This window comes from Glycine max, chromosome 4 (genome assembly GCF_000004515.6).
Source record: "Glycine max cultivar Williams 82 chromosome 4, Glycine_max_v4.0, whole genome shotgun sequence".
NCBI lineage: Eukaryota > Viridiplantae > Streptophyta > Magnoliopsida > Fabales > Fabaceae > Glycine > Glycine max.
In genome coordinates, this window is record NC_016091.4 from 50,310,332 (window position 1) to 50,334,080 (window position 23,749).

General features: G+C 32.7%; 3 protein-coding genes across 3 annotated transcripts; 1 reads left to right on the forward strand and 2 right to left on the reverse strand.

Annotated features, from left to right (window-relative positions):
* Nucleotides 1-96: 96 nt before the first annotated feature.
* Nucleotides 97-6,376, reverse strand: HEMB (aminolevulinate, delta-, dehydratase). The gene is made up of 12 exons (NM_001251808.2): nucleotides 5,957-6,376; nucleotides 5,745-5,856; nucleotides 5,222-5,295; nucleotides 4,379-4,447; nucleotides 4,213-4,296; nucleotides 4,047-4,116; nucleotides 3,129-3,184; nucleotides 2,631-2,752; nucleotides 1,913-1,984; nucleotides 1,731-1,812; nucleotides 1,526-1,603; nucleotides 97-615 (listed from the first exon to the last, which is right to left on the reverse strand). Exons 1-12 carry the CDS (start codon nucleotides 6,212-6,214, stop codon nucleotides 448-450), a joined length of 1,245 nt encoding a protein of 414 aa, NP_001238737.2. The 5' UTR covers nucleotides 6,215-6,376; the 3' UTR covers nucleotides 97-447.
* Nucleotides 6,377-12,132: 5,756 nt separating this feature from the next.
* LOC100801334 (two-component response regulator ORR9) lies at nucleotides 12,133-15,682 on the forward strand. Its single transcript, XM_003523385.5, has 5 exons — nucleotides 12,133-12,602; nucleotides 12,770-12,897; nucleotides 14,376-14,453; nucleotides 14,868-14,935; nucleotides 15,261-15,682. The coding sequence occupies exons 1-5, from the start codon at nucleotides 12,455-12,457 to the stop codon at nucleotides 15,544-15,546; spliced, it is 708 nt and encodes a 235-aa protein (XP_003523433.1). The 5' UTR covers nucleotides 12,133-12,454; the 3' UTR covers nucleotides 15,547-15,682.
* A 3,759-nt stretch (nucleotides 15,683-19,441) lies between these two features.
* LOC100170705 (protein disulfide isomerase-like protein) lies at nucleotides 19,442-23,482 on the reverse strand. The gene is given in 10 exon segments (NM_001251080.1): nucleotides 19,442-19,738; nucleotides 19,945-20,057; nucleotides 20,324-20,441; nucleotides 20,616-20,735; nucleotides 20,832-20,969; nucleotides 22,015-22,140; nucleotides 22,232-22,420; nucleotides 22,497-22,784; nucleotides 22,879-22,909; nucleotides 23,233-23,482. Coding segments are annotated over 10 exon segments (1,578 nt in total). The 5' UTR covers nucleotides 23,448-23,482; the 3' UTR covers nucleotides 19,442-19,498.
* Nucleotides 23,483-23,749: the final 267 nt, after the last annotated feature.

Genomic DNA, 23,749 nt, shown 5'->3' on the forward strand with positions numbered 1-23,749 from the left:
AAAAACGCCGTTATGTGTCAAACTCATGGAAACCATGCACCGATCATATCCTCCACTGCATGTTTTACGCCCATTTACTTTATCATAAACAGTAAAGGCAAAAGGAGTATAAACATTTACTTCCCAGAATGCACCTTGATTTCAGCACCAACAGAGTTACAGTACGAAATATTCTGCAGGTGAGTGCACACTTTCATTCATACAATGGGTTGACAATCCACACGTAAAGTTACAATTAACACCAAAAACAACGGCCAAGTCTTTTTCTATTATGTCCTTAAATATATTAAATCAAACGAGGCCATAATATTTTATTATGAATGTCTCTCTATACACAAACCTCCATGTCCCTCTTAAACAATTTACAATAACCAAAATCCAGCAGATACTGGTATTATAAACTCTTCAACCTTCTACATGAACAACGCCCTACATAATCAGAGAACTTCACCTCTTCTCTCCACACAAACATCTGGCAGCTTGCAGAGCAGAATATGTGAGGATGATATCAGCACCGGCCCTTCGGAGGCACATCAGTGACTCCATCATAACCTTTTCTTCGTCTATCATTTTGAGAGCACCGGCAGCCTTTATCATTGCATATTCACCAGAAACCTGTTCCACCAATTAAGAATTATTATGAAAAGGACGGGGAAAATGATAAAGCAAAACAAACTTGTTTTTAAACTATTCACATAAAAGTATGCTGAAGTTTCCTTTTATTTCCAGCTTTAAAAGCATAATAACTTAGGATATCACTATCAAGCATCACCGCATTCATGAAATCTTTGATGAATATTCATATGTTGAAACTGGCTTCCATTCTACACCAACTGTTTTTGTATTTTCTGTTTTCATACATCTTCCACTGTCTAGACAAAGCTCCAGACCCCAGAGAGAGTCAGGCGAAGAGGTAGTAAAAGTTGGACAATCTTTTCAGAACACGTAGAATAAAGTAATTTATAATTAATAAACTACTAAACTAGCAAATCAAATAAATTTCTTCTTCAACTTCATATCAATATAGCCTCTGTGCATTTCATTAGTGGACAGTTAAAAATTTAATTAACAGCGCAGGGAGTTCATATTCCCAAATTGCAAGACTTAAGGGCCACATATATAATGACTGTTACAGAAACATATTTCCATTCAATCCTTTTTTAAAAGAATTGGGTTAGAATTTGATGCCATGTAATAGCATATCGACCTAAGAGCAATAACTGTTAAAGCAACCATATATATATATTTTTTTTAACTATGAACCCAAATATATACCATGTTATCTGTTAAAGAGTTATTATACAGGAATCCCTTCTAAAATGGACATCGCACTACCTCTTATGAAAAAAGAGTAACCTAAGTGCAAGCACCCCAACAATAAAGGTGTGATTTTGTCTACTATATAGACTTCGGTCACTTGCAGCAAGCTTAAAGCAGAATTCACTGGTTAAAATGTATTGAATATTTGATCAACTTTTTTATCAGAAACATTTTTCCTAGTGCTAGAATGGGCAAAGAAAAGAACCTGGTATGCTGCAATTGGCAAAGGAGAATTATCCCTGAGCAGCCTTATGATATCCAAGTAAGGAAGACCAGGCTTCACCTGCAAATCCATTTTTTTACAAGTTTGTAAAAGAAAACAGTATAGATAAAGAGAAAAAAAAAAGCACAAGATTATAATCAAAGATCATGCACGTGCACACACACACACACATAAAAAGGGAACCAACCAAGAGAATGTCAGCTCCTTCAGATTCATCCTCCCGCATCTCAGTCAGAGCCTCTCTGTAATTAGCTGGGTTCATCTGATAACTTTTGTTCAGCCAGGCCAGATTAATGAGCAAACCAACAATCAATAATGTAAAACTGATTACGTATATAATAGTAAGTTCAATTTCAAGATGACACATACGTTTTCTTGTCTCCAAACCGGGGGTTTGAGTCTAGTGCCTCTCTAAATGGACCATAAAAAGAACTTGCATACCTGTTGGCAATAGATAAATGGCATTGTTTAGGACCATATTATATACAAGACTCAAAAAGGAGGTGTATGAAGCTTAATAACAACATCCACCAATCCATCTTTTTTAAGTATAATTTATATTCTTATAGTATTGTTCATCAAGGAATAAATTCGGTAACAAGTAACAGTTGGCAAAAAAAATAAAATAGTGAGATAGTTCATGGCAGCAAGAAGATGCATGTCTAAAGGAATTTGAATGCTCATAACTATGATAGTAAGGAAGATAAAATTGCTTATAAGTTGGATGAGAAAGAAACCAACTTGTTCACAATGGAACTGTTCCACATAAAAAATGAATCAATATGCCACACATTTTGGATCTCCTTAATATGCCGTGATAGAACATAGATATCCATTGATACTAACTCTAGATCCCACATAAACACATTCTTGTAAGTTATAACAGATCAACGAAAAATAATGCTACATCCTTAGTTATTTTGAGTTCCAATTTTCAAATGATCTTTTTCTTTTCATTGGAGATATTTCTAAATTTTGGATGCATCTACATATCTCCATCACTGACTAAATCTTCAGTAATTTCCAATGCAAGCTGGCATAAACAGAAAAAGAGATAAGAAAAAGAAATGGCAAGTAAAAAACTTACTTTGCTGTATAGGACATTATAGAAACATGCTGAAAGCCTTCAGCATCCAGAGCTGCACGCAGTGCTCCTACCCGACCATCCATCATATCACTAGGACTGACAACATCTGCTCCAGCTTGGGCCTTTTTGTAAATTAAAGAGACAAAAAAAATGTTAGTGGTGTTATAGAGAAGTGTAGCAAGGAAACCTTAGAGATCGGGAACATAAAAGCATATTTCCTCAGTATACTCAACCATTAATTTCCCTAAAACTCATGGCAAAAAATTTACTTGCTGATAACTACAATAAAGCATCAGTTTTTTCATCTGGGAGTTGAGACACCATGTTGAACCCATTATTACATGAAACAAAATACATCCACAAACAAAGGAAACTTATTTGAAAGTAAATGAACATTTCAAGGCCATACTGAAGGTGATCAATATGTTCAGTAAATCTTAAAAAAATAATTGGTAACTGCCTACAGTTGAAAATGTTTATAGAAGACAGTCATATGACCTGGGCTACAGCTTGTTTACATAGCTGATGAACTGTCTCATCATTCATAATAACTCCTGCAGAATATGAAGGATATATAATGTAATTAGTACTCAATTGACATTAATCAAGAAGGACCACTTCTTTCAAAGTTTTGCAGAATAGCTCCTACTCTTTTCCCAACCAAAGGTGTTTCAGGAAGCAAATAGAGCCACAGACTACATAGTGAATTGATGGCAATTTTTTTTAGGAAAAAATATTTTTGTTCTTGAATAGTACAATTACAAATTTAGAATAAAGAACAAACTGAACATATTCAACAAGTACTAAACTAAACCTAGAAGTTAAAAACATGGCAAAGGTGAGAATGCTGATTCCATTCCAGCCTCTTTCATGGTACTTAGGCTTTTTGAGCCATCCATAATCCAATAAAACTTAAACTTCGTACCCCATTGCCCGGAGGCTCTTCGCTATGCGAAGGTATGGGGGAGGGATGTTGTACGCAGCCTTACCCTTGTATATGCAAAGAGACTGTTTCCGGATTCGAACCCATGACCAACAAGTCACCAAGGCACAACTTTACCGCTGCACCAGGGCTCGCCCTCCCATCCATAATCCAATATCCTTAAAAAATCTTGCTAGGTCTGAAGCAAGAGGAATTGGTGCAAGAATAGCAATTTGAGACTTTTGCAGGACCACTTCTCTTTATAAAGCAAGATCTCCTTTATCCATGCTTCAAATTCACGAAGCATTTCTTATGAATTAAGTCAATGAATCATGTTCAGTAAGACATATGTGCCTCCATGTTTGGAGGTCAGGATGTGAGAAATAACAACATAGATTCAAATATAAAGAGAATCAACTATAAAAACCTATACTTCTGCATTTTTCTCAAGAGATTTCCAACTTTGAGTATAAAAGACAAATTTGATAGCATACCATCTTCTCTAACTATGCCATCATGCCCATCTGATGAATAAGGATCTAATGCAACATCTGTATAGATAACCTGAAGAAAGATTGAATGAGAAAGGTTATTGGCTTAACTTTCTTTATGCACCAGAAAATATAATATCCACAAACTATGGAAATTATGTTCACTTACAAGGTCTGGGTACTTATCCTTGAGCAAACGTATTGTTCGAGGCACTAAACCATTTTCATTGTATGCTTCATCTCCTGTGGGAGACTAAAGGGGGAAATCTGTTATACTAGATTGCACTGCAGTTATCTTACTGAAAGCCTATAGTATGCAGGAGAGAGAATAGAACCTTCAAAGCATCTGGAATTTTGGGGAAGAGCACAACACTATTAACACCAACATCCCGTGCTTTTGCAACCTGAAGCACAAAATGCCCCTTGAAAATTACTAAACTTTAATGAGTTATACAAGATATAGTCAGAATAACATCACCATCACCATCACCCACACAGTTTAGGAATATAAAAAAGAAAAAACCTGCCAGCTTCCCCCAGCATAGCATGATTCAAACAGGTCAGATACTAAAGGAACAATAAAATCTGGCAAAACTCCTTGATCAAATTGAAAGAACATCAAACTTCTAATGAGTAGCTAAAATAATACTCAAAACAATGAAGCTGATCCATAAACATATACACAACAACAACAGAGTCTTTTCCCACGAGATGGGTCAGCTACATGGAATCATGGAGGATAGCTACATAGATCATACGGTGCCGTAAATTTGTCTTGTATCAAGTACAAAGATAAACAATTTACCTCTAGATCACTCTTAATAGGTTGACCTATAGTTCTAAATCATAAAAGTAGTAAAGTACATAAAAATATTTTTATATTGATTATCATAGAAGTGACATGAAAGCAAAAGGAAATAGTTGAGACATATTGGAACAAAATTATGCAAAAGAAAGTCTAAAAAATCCCCAATTAAACATACCCATCTTATAGCAGTAGACAGACATCACTAACCCCAGATTCACTATTACTTTTGAACGTTTTGATTTTGTTAACTTGTGATTCACTCTACTACACATTTCTAAAATTTCACTCACTTTATAACTTGATGCAAACAAGGAACTCATTTAAGCCATGCATGAGAGTATGAGACACATAAACAGTAGCAGATAATAACCTCTTCTACAAGTCCATGCCTCCACCCAAGCCTGTAGCATCCAGGCATAGCCCCAATTGGAGTATCCTCTTCACCTGCAAGTTCAAACTCAAATGTTCTCATGATCCAAAATCAAATAATCAAGAGCATATTATACAACCTAGTAGTGCCAACAAATGAAAATTAGTATACCCCAATTCTAATATCTAATATTGTACTAGTCATCGCCTCAGTCCAAGACTTCTTTAAATTCTCACTTTAGTATTTGATCACTAAAACTCAGCTCTTCTTAGTATTTATAATTAAAAATGACAGTGAAAATGAAATTAAAAAAAAAAAAAACTTTTTGTAAAATAAATAATTAAAATTCTCAGTCCTTGACCTTTAAAAGTTCTCACTTTCTCTGATATTGTAAAGCTTGGTTACTTCTGTTTAGCAATTTTAGTGCAAAAAGACAGTGAGAAAAGAAACAGTGTTTAACTCAAAATGCACATAAGTAATAAGCGCTAAGTTCTAAGAAAGCAACACGTGCAAAGAGACCAACCTTCGTGAATGAAAAGCGGATACACGAAATTCGCCGGCGAAATGCTCGTTTCCTGAAAAGCCGACCGAAGCGCCGGCGACTTCCGGTTCCGACGAGGACGCCGGTGAAGTGGCTGACACAAAATCAAACAAACGAAACCAAACCAATCAAACCATTGCTAAGCCAAGCGTAGTTAGTTAGCAGCAATGCAAATCAAGCCACGAGAAACTCACAAGTGAAGGAACCACCGGTGTTCCAACCGGAGCCGCCGGTCTGGGCGGCACGGGAGGCGCCGGCGGAACCTTACCGGCGACAACGGCGGCTTCGAACTCCGAATCGGAGGCTCTGACGACGAAAAGGCGTTGGGAGCGAGGAATTTTGGCAGCTTGAGGAGAAGAAAAGTTGAAGGTCCTCAGTGGCGCTCTGAGACCAACGTAGCTCTGAGAATTGAACGCAGAAGGCGCATTAGGGATTGAAGAAGCCATTGCCATTGATTGATTATAGAATGGGGTGGGAAATGAAAGAAGAAAAGGTTAATAGGATTGAGGGAGAATACGGAGAACCAATGAGAAGAGAGTCGCAGGAAGAGGATAAGTGAGGATGTATGCACAGGATTCAATACTTTACCAATCAGCTTCAGCTACGTCACAGTCAATTTTCTATATGTGGTTTTCTTTGCATATTTTTATTTATGAACTGCACCGCTTGCTTATTTCTAACTTTCTTCTTAACCTAATTCCGTGTTCGACAAGCGATATACGTATCTGTCGTTATTACAACTTACAAGTCTCAATGTTTTGGGCTTCTAAATGGGCTCATAACAAGTGAAGAGGCCCATTTGAACAAAGTTCTCTTCCTGCTCCACAGAACCGAGGCAAATCGTAGAGCAGGGATATGATAGAAACAACAAATAGATCATTTCTGCGATTAACACAGTAAAACTAGTGAAATATATAACAATTAAATGATAGAAACCGCTACATACGATTATAGGGCGCCACCACTCTGTTCATTATTTATTTGTAAATTAACATTAATTAAATATATAACTGAAGGATATAAGAAGCGTGATAATATTAATCTATAACTATTATTATAAGGGGAATAACTCCACTTAGTGTCCACTTATTTTTCAACATTTTTATCCCGACTATTAAAAATTAATAATCATCACATTATTTTATTTTAACTTTCAAGTCCAATCTAGGCATAAAGTATTTTATTTTATCCATGAGAATCAAAGACCAATATATCAGAAGTTCATAACAATTCATTACTTTACTCAATCAACTTAAGTGTATATTTTACATAGTATATTATAATGTTTATGTAAGTGGTTAGGGGTGCATGTGGGAGGTATAGTTTGATTTCAGTTTGTTGGATTTAATTATTCTTTTAACACTTCTGTATGATTTTGACTATTTAAAAAAATGAACTAAACCAAACCAATCAAACCACTTTAAAGAAACAGATGGGTTTGGATTGATTTATTTTCATAAAGAAGTTTGGTTTAACTTTTTTCTCCAATATTTAGTTTTTAAATGATTTGGTCCGATTAGATTTTCTTATACAAACCTAAAATCTTTATTTTAAAATTTTGAATTTGATTTCACTCAAATCAATAACATTTTATATGATTTAAAAAGTGGATTAAGTAAAGATTTGAGTTTGAAGAGTGTCAAACAAAAAATTGTGATTTAGAAAAAATATTCCATTTGGATTGTTTTAGTTTGAAAGACGAAAATGAAATATATAAGATGATAATAATCCTGTCATTTTGATACAACTAATTCACAAGAGAATTAATCTTAAATTAAGTAGATCCATCAAACTATTTTTTATATATTTTTACGCATCTCACTGTCTCTCTACTCTTCCATTCTTTATTTTTCTTCAACCAAACACCTATAATCTTTAATTTATTTTTCATCTATTTTTACTATTTCTATCTATCTTATTTCTCTCTTCTCTGGAGCCTTAAAGATTGCGAGTTAGATTCTTTTGTGAAAATTAACCACTAAAAGAGGAAGGCAATTAAAGAAATGTTGAATGGAGACACATCCATGAGTGATTCATATTTGACGATAAATTTTGGAGAAATGGACAAGTTCTCTTCTCAAGTTTTCAAATCAAATGGATTTCAATTTAACTATTCAACGCCAACCCAACAAATAGCAAGGGCTGCTAGGCTCAAGTCCATTTGATAAGGCCGAAGAGGAGATCATATATTTTGGCTGGATGCCAACACTTTAATATTTAATTTAAAGAAGCTAGATGGAATGCATTTGACAAATTGGTGGTACAGACTCATTCTGATTCAAGGACCCAGATTATAATTACAATAATTAATAAAAATATTCAAATTCGCAAAAGGGGTTTAGTTATTTTGGTTTAGCAAATTATTGGATAATTTTGTTTAAACTTAAAATAAATAATTTTAAAAAGTAACTTTTTTTTAGAAATAGTTAGGATTTGTTTCTTAAAAAAATAAGCAGAGAAAAAAAAAATAGATAAACATATTAAATAAGGAAAAACTGCTTATTTTATAAAAAAAATATGTTTTTAAAAAAATAATCTTAAACAAACAGACCATTGTAAACTTTCTGTAGTGAAATTTAACTGACAATTGTTAAACATACCTTCTTAATTTGTTAAATATACCCATTCTTTATTTATAATTTTTTTCCTTCTAAACTACCCCTTTCCGGAATCTAGTTTCTAGAAGTCTATCAATTCCGTAAATTAAATTCCAAAGGCATAATTGGAAAACACTATCTTGTTCTTCCTACAGAATCTAATCCTTATAAACTCATGCACAGAGAAGACTCTTAAGAAAGCTGTCCTCGCACCCTTAAGAGAAGCCCCTGTTACATGGAAGTACCTCGCAATTCGTTGATTAGTTACATCAATGGATATCTAACTTGTTTATCTAAAATTAATTATATACTTGGAAGTTTTTTATTTTTTATCTATAAAAATACTTTTCTAAATATTTCCTCTCTGAATTTCCCCTCTAGCTCTCTCTATTTTTTTTTTCTCTATCTCTGTTATCTAAATTTGTTTGTCTCTAGACTTAATTTTCTTTCACTTTAACTCTATAAATTATAGGCTTAATTTGTATTTTTTTACTCCAAACTTTTTTTTTTTAATTTTACACCAACAAATTAATTTGACGTATGTTACCTCTAAATTTTTAAAAAACTTATGAATTTTACCTTGTTTTGCGACACGAGATGTTAAAATATTTATATTTTTATCCCCAATTTTTTCCTTTTTCACAATTTTTATTCCTAATTTTTCTTTTTTGACAAATTTTACATCCAAATTTTATGCTGCCATGTTAGCTCAACAAATGAAAGTAAATTTTGCAATTTTTTAAGAGTTAGAAGTAAAATACCTCAACTTAATTTATTGAGAATAAAATTCATAAAAATAATAATAATAATAAATACAATTAGTCCTTCCTACTATATCCACGATATTTTTACATTCGGAGCCGCAATGACCATTAGACATATCACCAGGAAAAGAAGGATTGAAGGAACATATATGTGAAACATTTGAAAAGAATTGGGCAGTACAACTTTCGACACATCTAAAGTGGAATGATCAATGTGATAGAGAAGAAAAAAAGAACAAACTCTCAAATGTACAAACGACATCTGAAGAAGGGACTCAAATACTTTTTTAATCATTTATAATCCAATTGAGTTAGGAGAAATCGGTGGATGATTGACCATTCGTCAATTAAAACAATTCGTCTAATTCATTTAATTTTGTCTTCATAAAAAAATTGAATAAATTTGAAGTATGGATATGGATTGATTAAGTCATGGATACATAAATCATTTTGTCACCTTTATTGAGTGATGAAAATATTATTAGCATGCGACTCGTTTTTATTTTTATAAGCAAAAGGGTTACTATTTTTTTAATATAGCAAGTGTTGAAAGTCAATTCCAAGAATATTTTTCTATATCACCCAAATTCAAACCAATTGCTCATCTTCCTTACAAAAGATTCCGGACCTATGATTAACCATCATCCCGTTGTATATCCCACGAAATCAGACCTAAGCTTCTCTCCACTGGAAAAGACTTTAAAAGACCATTACATAAACTTAGATTTGCCATTCTGACGTTAGAGAAAGTTTAAGCTAGCTGCAGGGTCATAAAACAGCTACAAACACTCATTTAAATAATCGTCATAAATTGCGTCTAGATGTTTCTTTGTTTTTGGGTTGATGCTTCTAGATGAGTTTTTATGCTTCATTCAAAAAAAAAAAAAAACTTGGCCTTTTCTTTAGGCATTTAATTTATTATTCTGTGTGGCGTGTGTTGCCAAAACATAGAGTCCTTTAGAAACACGCTAATGGGACTGTCTAAAATACATGAGCAATAAAATTCAAAAGGAAAAAGGAAACATAAACAAAAAATTTACCACAAGAAGAGTTGGGGGAGGTAAAATCAGGAAACGAAGTAAAATGATTGTGGATGATAGTGATGTGATCTGACGGTTCATGTGCTACCACGTTAGAATTCTGTCCCCAGTGTCAGACGATAATTAGGTCTACCCATGAAAGGAACGAACACGTGGCAGACAGCAATTGGGTCCGACACTCAAGTGGTGAAAAAAGGATTTTGAACAAACTGACTGAGCCCTAAAGGAAAAACTTTCTGCTTTGGACACCCTCGATGGGAACAGATTCCAAATATTGGGAAATCTATATCACAAGAGAGGAATGGGTTTTTGGGATCCCACAAAAGATTATATTTGCTTGGACCCACTCAAGATTTCAAATTTTGCTCCGTGGGACCCTGTTTTGGTCCCAACTCCCAGCCTTTTATTTATCTCTTTGTCCCCTTTACCCTTTACTATACAAACATTAATGGGTAATCTTTGTATTAATGTAATATGCATTCCCATGACATTCTTGTATGTATAGTGGTCCCCTCTATTATTTTGATTTCAGTTTTCTTGGTTAGACCTTCAATTCTGGAATTTCTAATAATAATCTTGGTGGATTGTGTGATGTGACTTGTTGTTTACCCAAAGTTAATAATTAAAGCAGATGAAAGGTTTATTTCCATGTTTTTACTCTTCCCAATTCGAATTGGAGATTGACTACAAACAAATGTTTGAATTCAGGTCTCTTGAGCGATGTCGACATTGCGTCCAATTTCAGGTAAGCTCACATCTATTTTGTGATATTCGGTGGGATTTCATGAAGATCTTGTTATTGTTGTTTGTGTAAATTTGGGTGCAAAGTAGCTAACAACATTAATTAGATTAGGCTATCATACTAGTAAGCAAAAAATCACACATAAAAAAGATGAAATATCGCAATAATCACCTAGATTTGAAGCAATGAAGCTATTAAGAATAGGATTACATAGAATCTTAATTGACCTGAAAATTGCTTGTTTATTCAAGTTGATTTCAAACATATCTTATTTCTTATAGTTTATTCGATATTTTCGTGCCCGACAGAATGAGTTTGTCATGTATAACGAGTTGATGGGCTTGAGCATGTGAATATATTTAACACCAAAAATGCAATTTCGTCACTTTTTTTTTATATAAGAAACAGATATAGAGACACAAAAATTATCAGTGCCAAACGTCACAATATAAAAAGAGATCAGTGGCCCAAAATCATTTAGGTTACATGAAATGATAGTGGAATATTTTCATTAATTAACTGAATTTCCACAAACTTTTTGAAAAAAAAAAACTGCAACAAATGGTCTTTTTTCTTTTTGTAACAAAATGATGATAATAAAATGGTTCTATTAAATTAGGGGTCACATCCTACATTCCCCAGCGAAATGTTAGGCTAAAGTAAAGTAGGCTGAGGTAAGATTATCCGTTAGTTGGAGGAAAGTCTCCAAAATGATCTTACCCAATGCATGCACTTTAGATTTTACACACAGCACTGTGTATTTTACAATGGCAAGAATATTAAAATAAGGCAAAAGCGAACAAAAATAAAACCCCACTCATTGCCCCAGGAAAATTAATATATGTAGTTGAGAAAATTAAGAGGAAAGTAATGGCGGTTTAATTAGTTAGGAAAGAAGGGTTGTTGCTTTAATTTTCAAAGTGATGCTCATATAATTAGAATAGGGTCCTGCTAACCATTAATTAAGAAAAAAAATATTTATTATAAAAATTAGAGAAAAAAAATTAAAAAATTGTATTATAATTTTATGTATTTCAATAAAAATATTTTTTCAATTCCTTAATCAATATTTTCATAACACTAATTATTGAAATAAAGGCAATACTATCCGCACCCCAAATTCAACCTTCTTTCCATCATCATGATGACCGAATGGAACAAAGATCTTGTGGTTTTTCCTTAGCAATCAAATAAAATCCAATTGAAAGGGGAAAGAGAGAGAAAGTTTATGTGTGTGGTGGTTGTACCAACGCGGTAGAGAGAATCTAGGGAGAAGATCTCAGCATGAAGGCACACACATAAATAACACTACATCCATGCCACTGTGCCACCACAGTTTTTTCTCTCATGCACCTACTAATAGCAAAAAAAAAAGCTAAGAGGGATAATTACATTCCACCTCTCCTTCCCATTCTCACTCTCTCTCTCTCTTTCTATTTCTCTCTCCGTGCGTGACCTTGAATTACTGATATTTTATATTTTAACCAGCTATATATATTACAAGAAAACATAGATAGTGTGTGTTCATCAGCTTATTCTCAAACCTGATATGGAGTTTGTGGATACCAGAAAACTACAATTACAACATCAACAACAACTGCAACAACAGCCGCAACATTTTCATGTGTTGGCAGTGGACGACAGTGTCATAGATAGGAAGCTATTGGAGAGGCTCCTTAGAGGTTCTTCATGCAAAGGTAGTTACAATATACCCCTCGTGTTTTGTTCTTCTAATTCTTCCATAGCCTCCGAATGTTGGTAGTACCGTACTCCGTACCATCTTAATTCTTAGGTTTTGTGTTGCTAATCTGGTTAATGGTTTTGTGGCTAGTTAATTACATGTGGTTGATTATTTGTTAAGCAGTTACCTGTGTGGACTCTGGAGACAAGGCTTTGAAATATCTTGGGCTAATAGATGAGCTTGATGATACTTCTTCAACCTCTTTAGAATCAGAATCTTCTCATCCTCCACCTCAACCATTACAACGAGAGGTACTGATCTTATTATTTTGCTTCAATTCTTCAATGGTTTTAAGATAAGTTTGCTTTTTGTGTACTACATTTGAGCCAGGCTATTTTATCGCATATATATCAAAGTATTTAGGAAGTTTCATTCTATGGATTTTTTGTTTGTTTCCGTACCGATAAATTATTATCATAAAGTAAGTTCTATGCTTAATTGGCTTACAACATTTCTCGTTTTCAAAACAAGCTAGGCTAGACCGTTACTTCTAATTAAATGGCTTCCATTTAGTTGTAATGCAGCATTAATTATTCCTTTCATCATGTAATTAAACTCTTTCCCCCCCTTAAATAACAGAATTCAATTGCCAAAATGCCGTCTACGTTTCTTCTTTTTCTATTATTACTAATAGGGGAGAGAGTCACTTCTCTACATTTTTTAAAAATAGTAAAAATAAAACGAAGAGAGAAGATGAAAATTGAATAAGAAATATGAGAGCGAATGGTTAATTATATAGGGAGAGAAGAAATTAAATTAAAAATAAAATACAGAGAAGTATGATAGTTACTTAATGAAAAATAGGGATTTAACAAAAAAAAAACTAAAATGGAATACCTTCATTACTTATAGTTGTTAGTATAAATTATTGTTGTTGTTGATAAATAATTGGTATAAGTCATGTATAAACACGTAGTGTGGGTAAAAGGATGATATTTGGAATATCTTTTGTCCTAAAATTACCTTCAACAAGATTATATATATATAGCAATCGCGAGGAGGTTTCTGAAATTGTTGGTTAATGTAAACATATAACTTGGAATTCTTGTGGAATCATGCAAATTTAAAGTATTAATTAGGATGGATAATCTCACCAGAGTCATAAGAAAGTGGCTTTCCATTAAGTTGCCCATTTCTATTTCATCACCACTTCCATTCACTGAAATCGCGCACGCATATTATAAATTTTTAATGCGTAATATTATCAAAATGCACTATGATATATGGATATCTCAACATAAGATAGCATAATATTATCTTTTTAATGCGTACCTGTTCCTACTAGTTTTCTTGAAGATCCGATAGCAATATTGTATCCCGCAAGCATTAATTTGATCATGTCATAAAAAAAGAAAGAAAAGTTATACTGCAATTTAATGAGTTAAACTTTGGTAGAAAAAGTGGAAAAAATTTCAATGCGCTGTACGTACTCTTAATTGTTGTTTTGATTCACGATTGCCACGCTCCTAGAATCGTATCTACTCTTGTCTACATCAGTGTTCTTTAAGGCCCTCTCTTTTGGAAAAGAAAAAGGGGTACAAAAAGGTTTTGGTATTTACCATCCAATGTGGTTTTTGCTACCTCATCGTGGTCATTTCATTTCCCTCCTTTAATTTTTTTTTTATCTCCGTAGTAATATCTATGTATCTAGTTATAGTGGGGTGAGATATTCCAAATTGATAGCAAACAGTAACATGTACTTTTTGTTGCATCTTTTGAATTGCTGCAGGGAATCAAAGTGAATTTGATCATGACAGACTATTGCATGCCTGGGATGAGTGGCTATGATTTACTCAAACGAGTCAAGGTCAAACACACAACACTCTTATTCCCCGACATATTCCCGAAATTCCCTCTGTCTTTTTTTAGCTTGAATAGCATGTTCTCACAGACTGAAAAAGATGCCAAACATTCCCTTCTCCTTCAATCAAGAGTTGAAATAATTTTTAATCTGATCATTCATTTATTTGCAGACTGCAAAGTACCAGTTAATTAATTCTTTTAACTTGCAACATGGTTTTGTTTTTAGTCGGCATTATATATAACTTTAAACGAGTGAGTGATACTTCAAGTTTTCAGTAAAAAGAAAGATAAAAGAAAAAGGAAAAAGTTACAGATTTCAGGATCTAAGCTTGCTTTTACCTTTTTTTTTCTTTTCTTTTATTTGGTTATTCTTTTTGTTTTCCTTTCATTCTTATTTTGACATTGCTTACCGCTGCAGGGATCTTCTTGGAAAGATGTTCCAGTCGTGATTATGTCATCAGAAAATGTACCTTCCAGAATCAGCATGTAAGTTTTCCTAGCTTCATTGTGGAATTGAATTCACTTTTCTTTTTAATTTTGTTGCTGGGGATTTTTTTTCTTTCCTTTCAGTACAATTTCGAAAATTGGTCTTTAAGATTTATCATAATCAGTTGTGGCTTCCTTATATAATCATCACTTTGTTACATTAAATAAGAAAGAAAAAATGCATCATGTATAAGTTTCTGCAGTACATGCAAGAAATAAATGCATTAGCGACAAAATTTAGTGACGAAAATTGCTTAATGTATTACATGTAAATTATTTTGTCACTGTCATGTACTAATTGACAAGTTGATTAATTTGTTGATAGGTGCTTAGAAGAAGGGGCAGAAGAGTTTCTATTGAAGCCTCTTCAGTTATCGGATTTGGATAAGCTTCAGCCGTACTTTCTGAAATCCGTTGATAATTCCTGTGAAAAAGAATCTGCTAACAGTTCCATAGATTCAGACAATGACAATGTCATCAACAACAACAGCAATAACAGTAACAGTAACAATAACAACAACAATAGCATCAGCAAAAGGAAGGCCATGTCTCCTGAGCCTCATCGGGAGGAGAGATCAAGACCCAAAATGAAAGAGTTAGCGGTGGTGTAAAAAAAAACAACACTATAGAGAGAGGTTGATGGATGCATGCATAGGTATTATATATTATAGTTTATGACTATGATCCTAATTATGGATATCTCCTCTACTCTAAGAGCTTAATTAATGAATTCCCAGTGCGTACTAATGTTGTTCACAGTTACCATTTACCTTCTTCCTTTCCACATGTTGCATGCCACTTGCCAACTTAAATCACAGATTCACAGTAGTGTGAGACGATTTTGACAAATCAGAAGGAACATTTTTTTTTTTTGAAGCATGAAATTTGTAAGTCTCTGAAACTATCTTCAAATTTGAGTTTAAATCTATCTTAAACCCAAAAGTTAATTTGTTTAAGAAGTGAGAAATAAATATTATGTTGATCATCATATATACCACTAATTAACGTGGATCTCTCCAGCACCCATATATAAGAGATAGCTAGTAAACATAATTAAGTCAGTGGCTGAGTGGGGTCTTCCAAAATCCTTGTGTCTGTCTACTCACTGCATATATATATATATATATATATGGCTCTTGCTTTCAACACACGCAATAGACCGTAACTGAACTAATTTGCTGTCAAGAAGTAATATCAGCGTTTTCGCTGACAAATGGTGTGTCTGGGGTATTGAGTTACAGTGATCGGCCAGCACGTGCTTTCCACTGTTTTTCTTTTGTGACTTTGCATGTATCATGAACTTTTTCTTAAATGCTGTTGTCCAAAAAAAAAAAATCAAGCTTTTACAATAACTGATTGAAATATGAGACTTTATTCAAGAAAATCAAATCAAAATCACTCAAGTCAACAACTTGTTGATATAAGTGACTTTTAAATACATTTATTTTTCTTGGTTTATATATATATATATATATATATATATATATATATATATATATATATATATATATATATAAATTTTTTTTGTTAAACACATTTATTTATTGTATAACGAGGTAATGAGGTCTCAATATATGAACTTTTCCAAATCATCCTTGTAAAGCCAAGTTATAAGATGAATTGACACGTAAATTTTGATTTAATAATTTTCTGATAAATAATATATTTTATATCAATCTAATACTTTCTATCACCCTAAAATAAGTTTCGTTCCAAACTATTTTACATAAATTAAGAAAAATTAATAAATAAATGAGAAAATAATTAATGGTTTTAGAAAACTAATCATAGTATTAATATTACATTAAAAAATTAAAATGACAAATATTAGATGTCTTAGTGGAAAAAATAATTAATATTATATTAAAAAATTTAAGTATAACACTTATTTTGAGATTTTTTTTTTCAAATTCAACACTTATTAGGTGTAATAGTATTTTTTTCTGTCATTCAGCAAAAAAAAGTATTTTTTTGTCTTCATGATACAAAGAGAAAAAACAAAATAATCTTATAAATCATTTTCAACATGTCGAATTAAATAAAAAAATTGTCACATAAACTTATTCTGTCGAGCCTATTGAATCAATAGAGAGATAAATCATTTTTTTATTAAACCTTATAAAATAGAACTCATTAATGCTTAAGAATAATAAAATTTTATTATGTTATTTTCTTTGCACATTATTCTATCATACTTCTTAATAATTTTGTATTTTTTTTCTTTGTTATCTAAACTAAGGATATTCTTTATGGTAGACAATATTGTTTGAGTTAGATAAAGCTAAATAAGACTACTATGAACACTAAAGTTTACCCTCATAATATTCAATGCAGTTGCATATTTAAGACTAAAACTCGAAACATTTAATTAAGTTAGAATAACCTTACAAAAGTTGATCCACACATTTGGTGACTATTTTTTTATATTTTAACAGGATACAATAACCTTTTTTAATAGTAATGAAATTAATTTTGATAAAAAAAATAACCTTGTAATCGAAATTGAATTATTGATGAAACAAGTTACTTTTTTAGTAGTTATGATACAAATTATTATTTTTAATACCAATTGAACAAATTATGGTACATATTACCTTTTCCAAGATTGTATCATAATTAACTCTTTTACTACTAAAAATGACAACTTGCATCTAATTAAATTAATTTTTGTTAGAAAATATATCATAATTAGTTTTATTATTATTAAAAGATATACCATTAAAAAAGATTAATTGTATCGTAATGAATTTAATTTCAATTAGAAAATACTTTATATCATAATTAATTTGACATTAAAAGGTAATATTTAAAAAAAGATAAATTGTGTTTTGAATCAATTACACAAGAAAACTTATTATCGTTGTGTATTTCATTAACACTAGGGTGTGTAGTTTATTTATGAAAAAAAATTAACATCACGGAAAAATATTTCTTTTATATTTTTGTTTCAGATATATAATGAAAATAAGTGTTCATTGAATATAGGACATAACGTAAACTTATTCATTCTGTGAAAAACAAAAGAGGAAACTTATTTTTGTAAACAATAAGTTGTTAATTTTTTTTTAAAAAAGACAAATTATTCTTTTACACTCAACAAATTTCTTCAACACCCAACATATCTTAAGATACCCATCAGAAGAAATTGGTTAGTTAGAGGAAGAATAACAAAAAAAGGTTAGATTTGAACTTCGAGAAAAGAGAGGTCAGAATAATATGGGCCCAATCCAAATAACTTATTGGACTCCGTCTCAAAACATCACATTTCTGAATGCAATGCTATGTACAATCTAAGATCATTAGTTTAAAGAATTAATGAAAGAGTTTGTTAGAAATCTATTTTGGTGTTAAAAAATTACATTACTAAAAGATCAAATATTTTTTTTATACATTTTAAAAAATATTTATTATAAAACTCAATCATCTTCTTATACATATTAAATTGTAATTAAATAACAATATCAAAATATTAATATTATAATTAAATAAGTATTTAAATTATTTGTAAGTATATTATTTATTCTTAATGAAATCAATTAAAGAGAATACCATAATACAAACAATGCGCAAACATTTTGGTATATAATGCCGACAATGAAGATACAACCTTCTGCCATATAATACTTAAACCCAAGTCCACACTAATGGCCAAGTGGGTTAGAGGTATAAAATATGTAAATTATATTATATTAAATCAAAATTGTAATTTTTTAAAGATGTGGAGACTAAAATTATGGAAAAAAAGAGAATCAAAATTGCGGAAAAAGAATTAAAGGAGAACTAAAAGTGAAATTTTTGCTTAAAAATAAAATTAAATACTATTTAGTACTAGAATAAAACATGTAGCTCAATGGGAATAATAATAATAATTAAAATCTCTTATTATTAATAATAAAAGCGTTCTTAATGATAGAAGAATGACTCATAAATGCAATTGTTCAAGATAAAGTTTCAGGTCTGTAGCATAAAAATAGATAATTAGAGTTAATTTCGATAAAAATCAGTTTTGAACTGTTGAACAAATCTGTTCAAAAATAAAATAAATTTGTATAAGCAAATTAAGTCAGCCACTTTTGTACTAGAAAATATACTATAGTAACAAATACGAAAATCAGATTTTAGGTAAAAGAAAAAAAAAAAAACTTTAGGTAGAGCATGTGTATAACTGTATAAGGCCAAACACGGAGAAATACAGAGCAACTACTAACAGGGTTTGCAAAACACGCTTAACTGAAAATTTTATATCATAACATACGTCACGATATGAAACTTAAAATTACTATTAAGATATCTAGAGACTAGAGATACTGGGTGATCTAAAAACATCCATTAATTTAACTCGGATCCCAGCTACACCTTTCCCTGCACTAAACTCTACTACACCAAGCAAAAGCTCCCGTTTTTATTAAGTAAACCATACATAAAAGAAAACCGAAAAGAAAAGAAGATCAAAGGAAGATAGGTAGCACCTAAGGTTCACTAAATTCTGATAACGAGATACAAAAGGGTGTGCAGCCCACATGTAACTTTGTGTCTATATCCCATGTGAGGAACAGCTCCCTTTCAAAGCTCATCTTTTCCTTTTTCTTGCTCATCTTGTCCTTGTTCTTGCTGAGCAGGTTTATCTTGTCCTTGTTCTTGCTGAGCAGGTTTGTCCCGGTTCTTTTCGATGAATTCTATGATGTCTTCCTTGGTCCTACCCCCTTCGTATTGTGATAACTTTCCACTTGCTGACCTGAAGTACACGGTTGGATAACCTTGGACATCAAAGGTTTCACTTGGGATATCGTTGGCAGTTGCATCCTGGAAAGTGACATAAGACATGCAGAATATAATTAGCAAACAAAAAAACCTAGGACTATAATTTCATTAAAACGCATTTCCTAACTGCACAGATACACTCCCAGCTTTTTTACCACAGCTTTCAGTTTCAGCTGTCAAGGCTATACTTCTTGAAGCATCGATTGAAACAAATATAATCGAAGCTGAATACTAGATGCATTTCTTACCAGTTTTGCAATAACAACATCAGCATCACTTTGATATGAGATAGCAACTTCGTCCAATATTGGAGCCAACTGTTTGCAATGACCACACCAGGGAGCATAAAACTCCAGCAGAACTGTAAGGTGTTTGGGTTAGCAGTTATAATAGTGGAATGATAAAGGCAAATCACTAATTAACACAAATGATGTCTGAAGGATATAATCACAGATACATAACAGAGTATCAGAAGGATATCACATAACTTTTCATTAAAAACACGTTTGTTCCTTCATATAGTTTGCAACCAATAATGTGATATTTTTTGTTAGAGCACAGTGAATGCCAAAATCTATCTGATATCCATGGAATAAAACCAAATAAAAAAAGAAGTAAAGTACATACCATTCTTCCCAGATTTGAAAACAATGTCCTCAAGACTGTTCCCAACTACCACTTTAACAGGTTCATCGTTAGCTTCAGGAATGGGTTCAGACTTCACAAATGGTGCAACATTACCATCCTGAAATATTCAGAAAGAAAATGTTAAAATTTATAATTTTCAAGACAAATAATAGTCACAATTAGACAACACAAAATTAAAGAGTTCACTAAACTGATATATCCCAATCACTAAAATAAGATGCCAGATTAAATTAGGCGAAAGCAATATGCTACTAAAAGAAATAAGAATAACCTTGTACGCCTTCAACCAAGTTGGAATGTGATCAGCTTCCAAATTGGGTTTAAAAAACTTTTTCCCGTCATTGTGTTGAATGATAATTAGAGGTACTTGTTCTTCTTTCAGTCCAAAATACTACAAAGAGAAGCCATACTCAATGTCAAAAAAAATAAAATTCATATTGATATTAAGCAGAGAATAGCTACAGAATTTACATATTTTGATACAAACCTGGAAAGCACCTTGACTAGACTCAACATCTCCCACCAAAAAGCTTACACCCTGTTGTTTATGTTGCTCAGCAGCTTCACGGTATTTTGATTTGAAAGATTCAGCACCTTCGGCAGTGAAGTTGATGAACAACATTGCCTAACAATATCAAAACTTTAGTTTAGGTTTCTTGAACACAGTATAAAATGGGGAGAAAATCAAAACAAAGGAAATAATAAATATTTTGGAATAGAAAATGAGGTGAAAGGAAACAAATTCAGGAAAATGCTATGAAGTTCAGAATGGTAGGCTGATGGGGAGAACACTAAACAGAAAGTGAGGTTTATAGTTATCAATCTCGGATAGATGCCAGCTCCGAAAATGATATAGCAGGACGCGGGAATGCCACAATTTTAAATATTATAGTACAAAATAAAAAATTTGAGGGCGAGCCCTGGTGCAGCGGTAAAGTTGTGCCTTGGTGACTTGTTGGTCATGGGTTCGAATCCGGAAACAGCCTCTTTGCATATGCAAGGGTAAGGCTGTGTACAACATCCCTCCCCCATACCTTCGCATAGCAAAGAGCCTCTGGGCAATGGGGTACGAAGTTTAATACAAGATACATAATAAGTCACTTTCACCATCAATCTAGGATCAATAAGAACATAATAATGGGAAAAAAGATTAAAGAAGATAATGAAATTAATTGAAAAAGAACAAAACAGATCGGACGAAAATTAGTCAAATGTGAACTGGGAAGTCTAAAGGAAAGGAAGAAGAAACATAGGAACATTAGTAACAAAAAAAAAGTACTGTAAAGCGTGAAGGAATAAAGGTCAAAACAGAAGAAACACTTTGTGCAACGGTCAAGGAAGAAGGCTTTGAAACCCTATGTTTTTTATGCAAAAAAAATGGCATTAGAAAATGTGGTAGAAATCACAATTGAATCCAAAAAACCCAGACATCGTTTCAGGGGTAAAAACGAGGTTTTGAAGTCTATGTCATGGTAGTGCGACTATAGCAGGCAAAGCCCCCAGTACCCCAATGGCAGCTATTTAAATCCACTCTGTGATCCTTTGCTATAGTGTTTGTTGACAACATGGTGGGGTTGAATAAATATAAAATGCAATTGCAATAGTGTAATTAATAATAAATACTCCGCTCCAATATTGAAAGAATAAAATAGACTTAGATAGCTTCTTACCTTTGCATTGGGACTGTTGAAGAATTTGGCAACGAAAGGGTGATTGCTCGGATCATTGTTAAAGACAGTAACAACAGGGGTACTAGATTCCTCAACAAATTTCTCTAGAGCTTCCACATTGAAATCCTTCAAGCGCGAGACAATTTTGTACACAACCGAAATGAGATAAACACATAAAGATAAGATTGCAAATTCAATCCGCAGAAATCAACACTACCTGGAAGTCAACAAAAAGTTCATCGAATGGCTTGAACAACCTAACTACGGGACCAGAAACTGATGACTCTCCTCTTGGAAGGTGTTTGGCATTCAGAGTGTGACCGAAGTCATAGTCAGAACGCAACTTCTCTGCTAAGGCAGAAAAGTTGTCAAACTCCTCTCCAGAAAATTTCGGGAAAACTCCAACCTGAAAACATAGGAAGACATTATTACAGACCAATATGATTTGAAATAAAGCAAAAACGAAACAATCGGTCACTTACAATAGCAACTTTATTTTCACCAATGAAAGCAGTAGCTTCATCAGCAGATTTAATTTCAGTTGAAGCAGGACCACTTTGTTTCTTCAAATAGTCAACGATGCCATCTGCTTCACGGGGACCTTTGTATTCCTGAACATTCTTTCCCCCATTTCTCAGAATCTTAATTGTTGGGTATCCCCTAACATCATATTGAGATGCAAGGTCTTTGTTCTTCTCCTCATTGGCATCAATTTTAGCCAAAACAACCGGAGGATCATGACTACTCAAGATAGAAGCAGCTTTCTCATACTGCAGAAACAGATATTCCAGAAATTCATCGTTTGCATAATCTTACCATATAAATTCAAAGGAAACCCCAAAATTAAAGGAGAAACACAATTACCTCGGGAGCAAGCTTCTTACAGTGGCCACACCTAGAAAGAAAGAAAAAACAAAAATCATACGAAAATCAGAAAATCGAAATGCACTAATATTGATAACAATCGATCTCCATGAAATCGATTTTGACCAATTGATTTAAAATGAAAAATCGAGCACTAACACAAAACGAATAAACTGTAAAAATTAAACGAGAGTAAAATGCAGACATCAGTATAGACACAAATTTATGACAGGAAATCAACAAAAGGTAAGATCTAAAACAAAGTGGAAGCAAATGTAACAGATCATGACAAGTAAAGTAAGCATCAACCAGGGACAAAAAAGAGCAGAAACAAATGACAGAATCGAAACATACCATGGAGCGTAGAACTCGACGACGATGAAATCGTGCTTGCTGACAGTGTCGTGAAAGTTAGAGTGATCCAATGTGAGTACGAACTCTTTCTCCGATGATTCCTCAGCGGAGATCTGAAAAGGAAGAAGGAGAGAAAGAGCAAACACGAAGAAGAAGCACGTCGAAACCCTACCCGCCATTGTTCCTCTGAAAATGCTATGAAAAAATTTGGGCATCGTAGACAGTCACGAGGAGGGGGTTTTGAAGGAGGAGAAACAGAACCCGAAATGCATAACGTATGACACGTGCGACATTTTCTCAGATATTTTGGACTTTTGATACAGTGTGACGAATCTCATGTCCCCACGTTGGCACTCTCTCTTACGTGGCGAAATATCATTCGACAATTCTTGTCACACCAATGTTTTTCTCTTTTTTTCATATTTTTAGGTTATTTTTTTTTCTTTTCAGTCAATAAATAAATAAAAGTTTCCAATGCTTTTCTTCAGTGCATAATGAAGAGGAATTTTTAAAATAG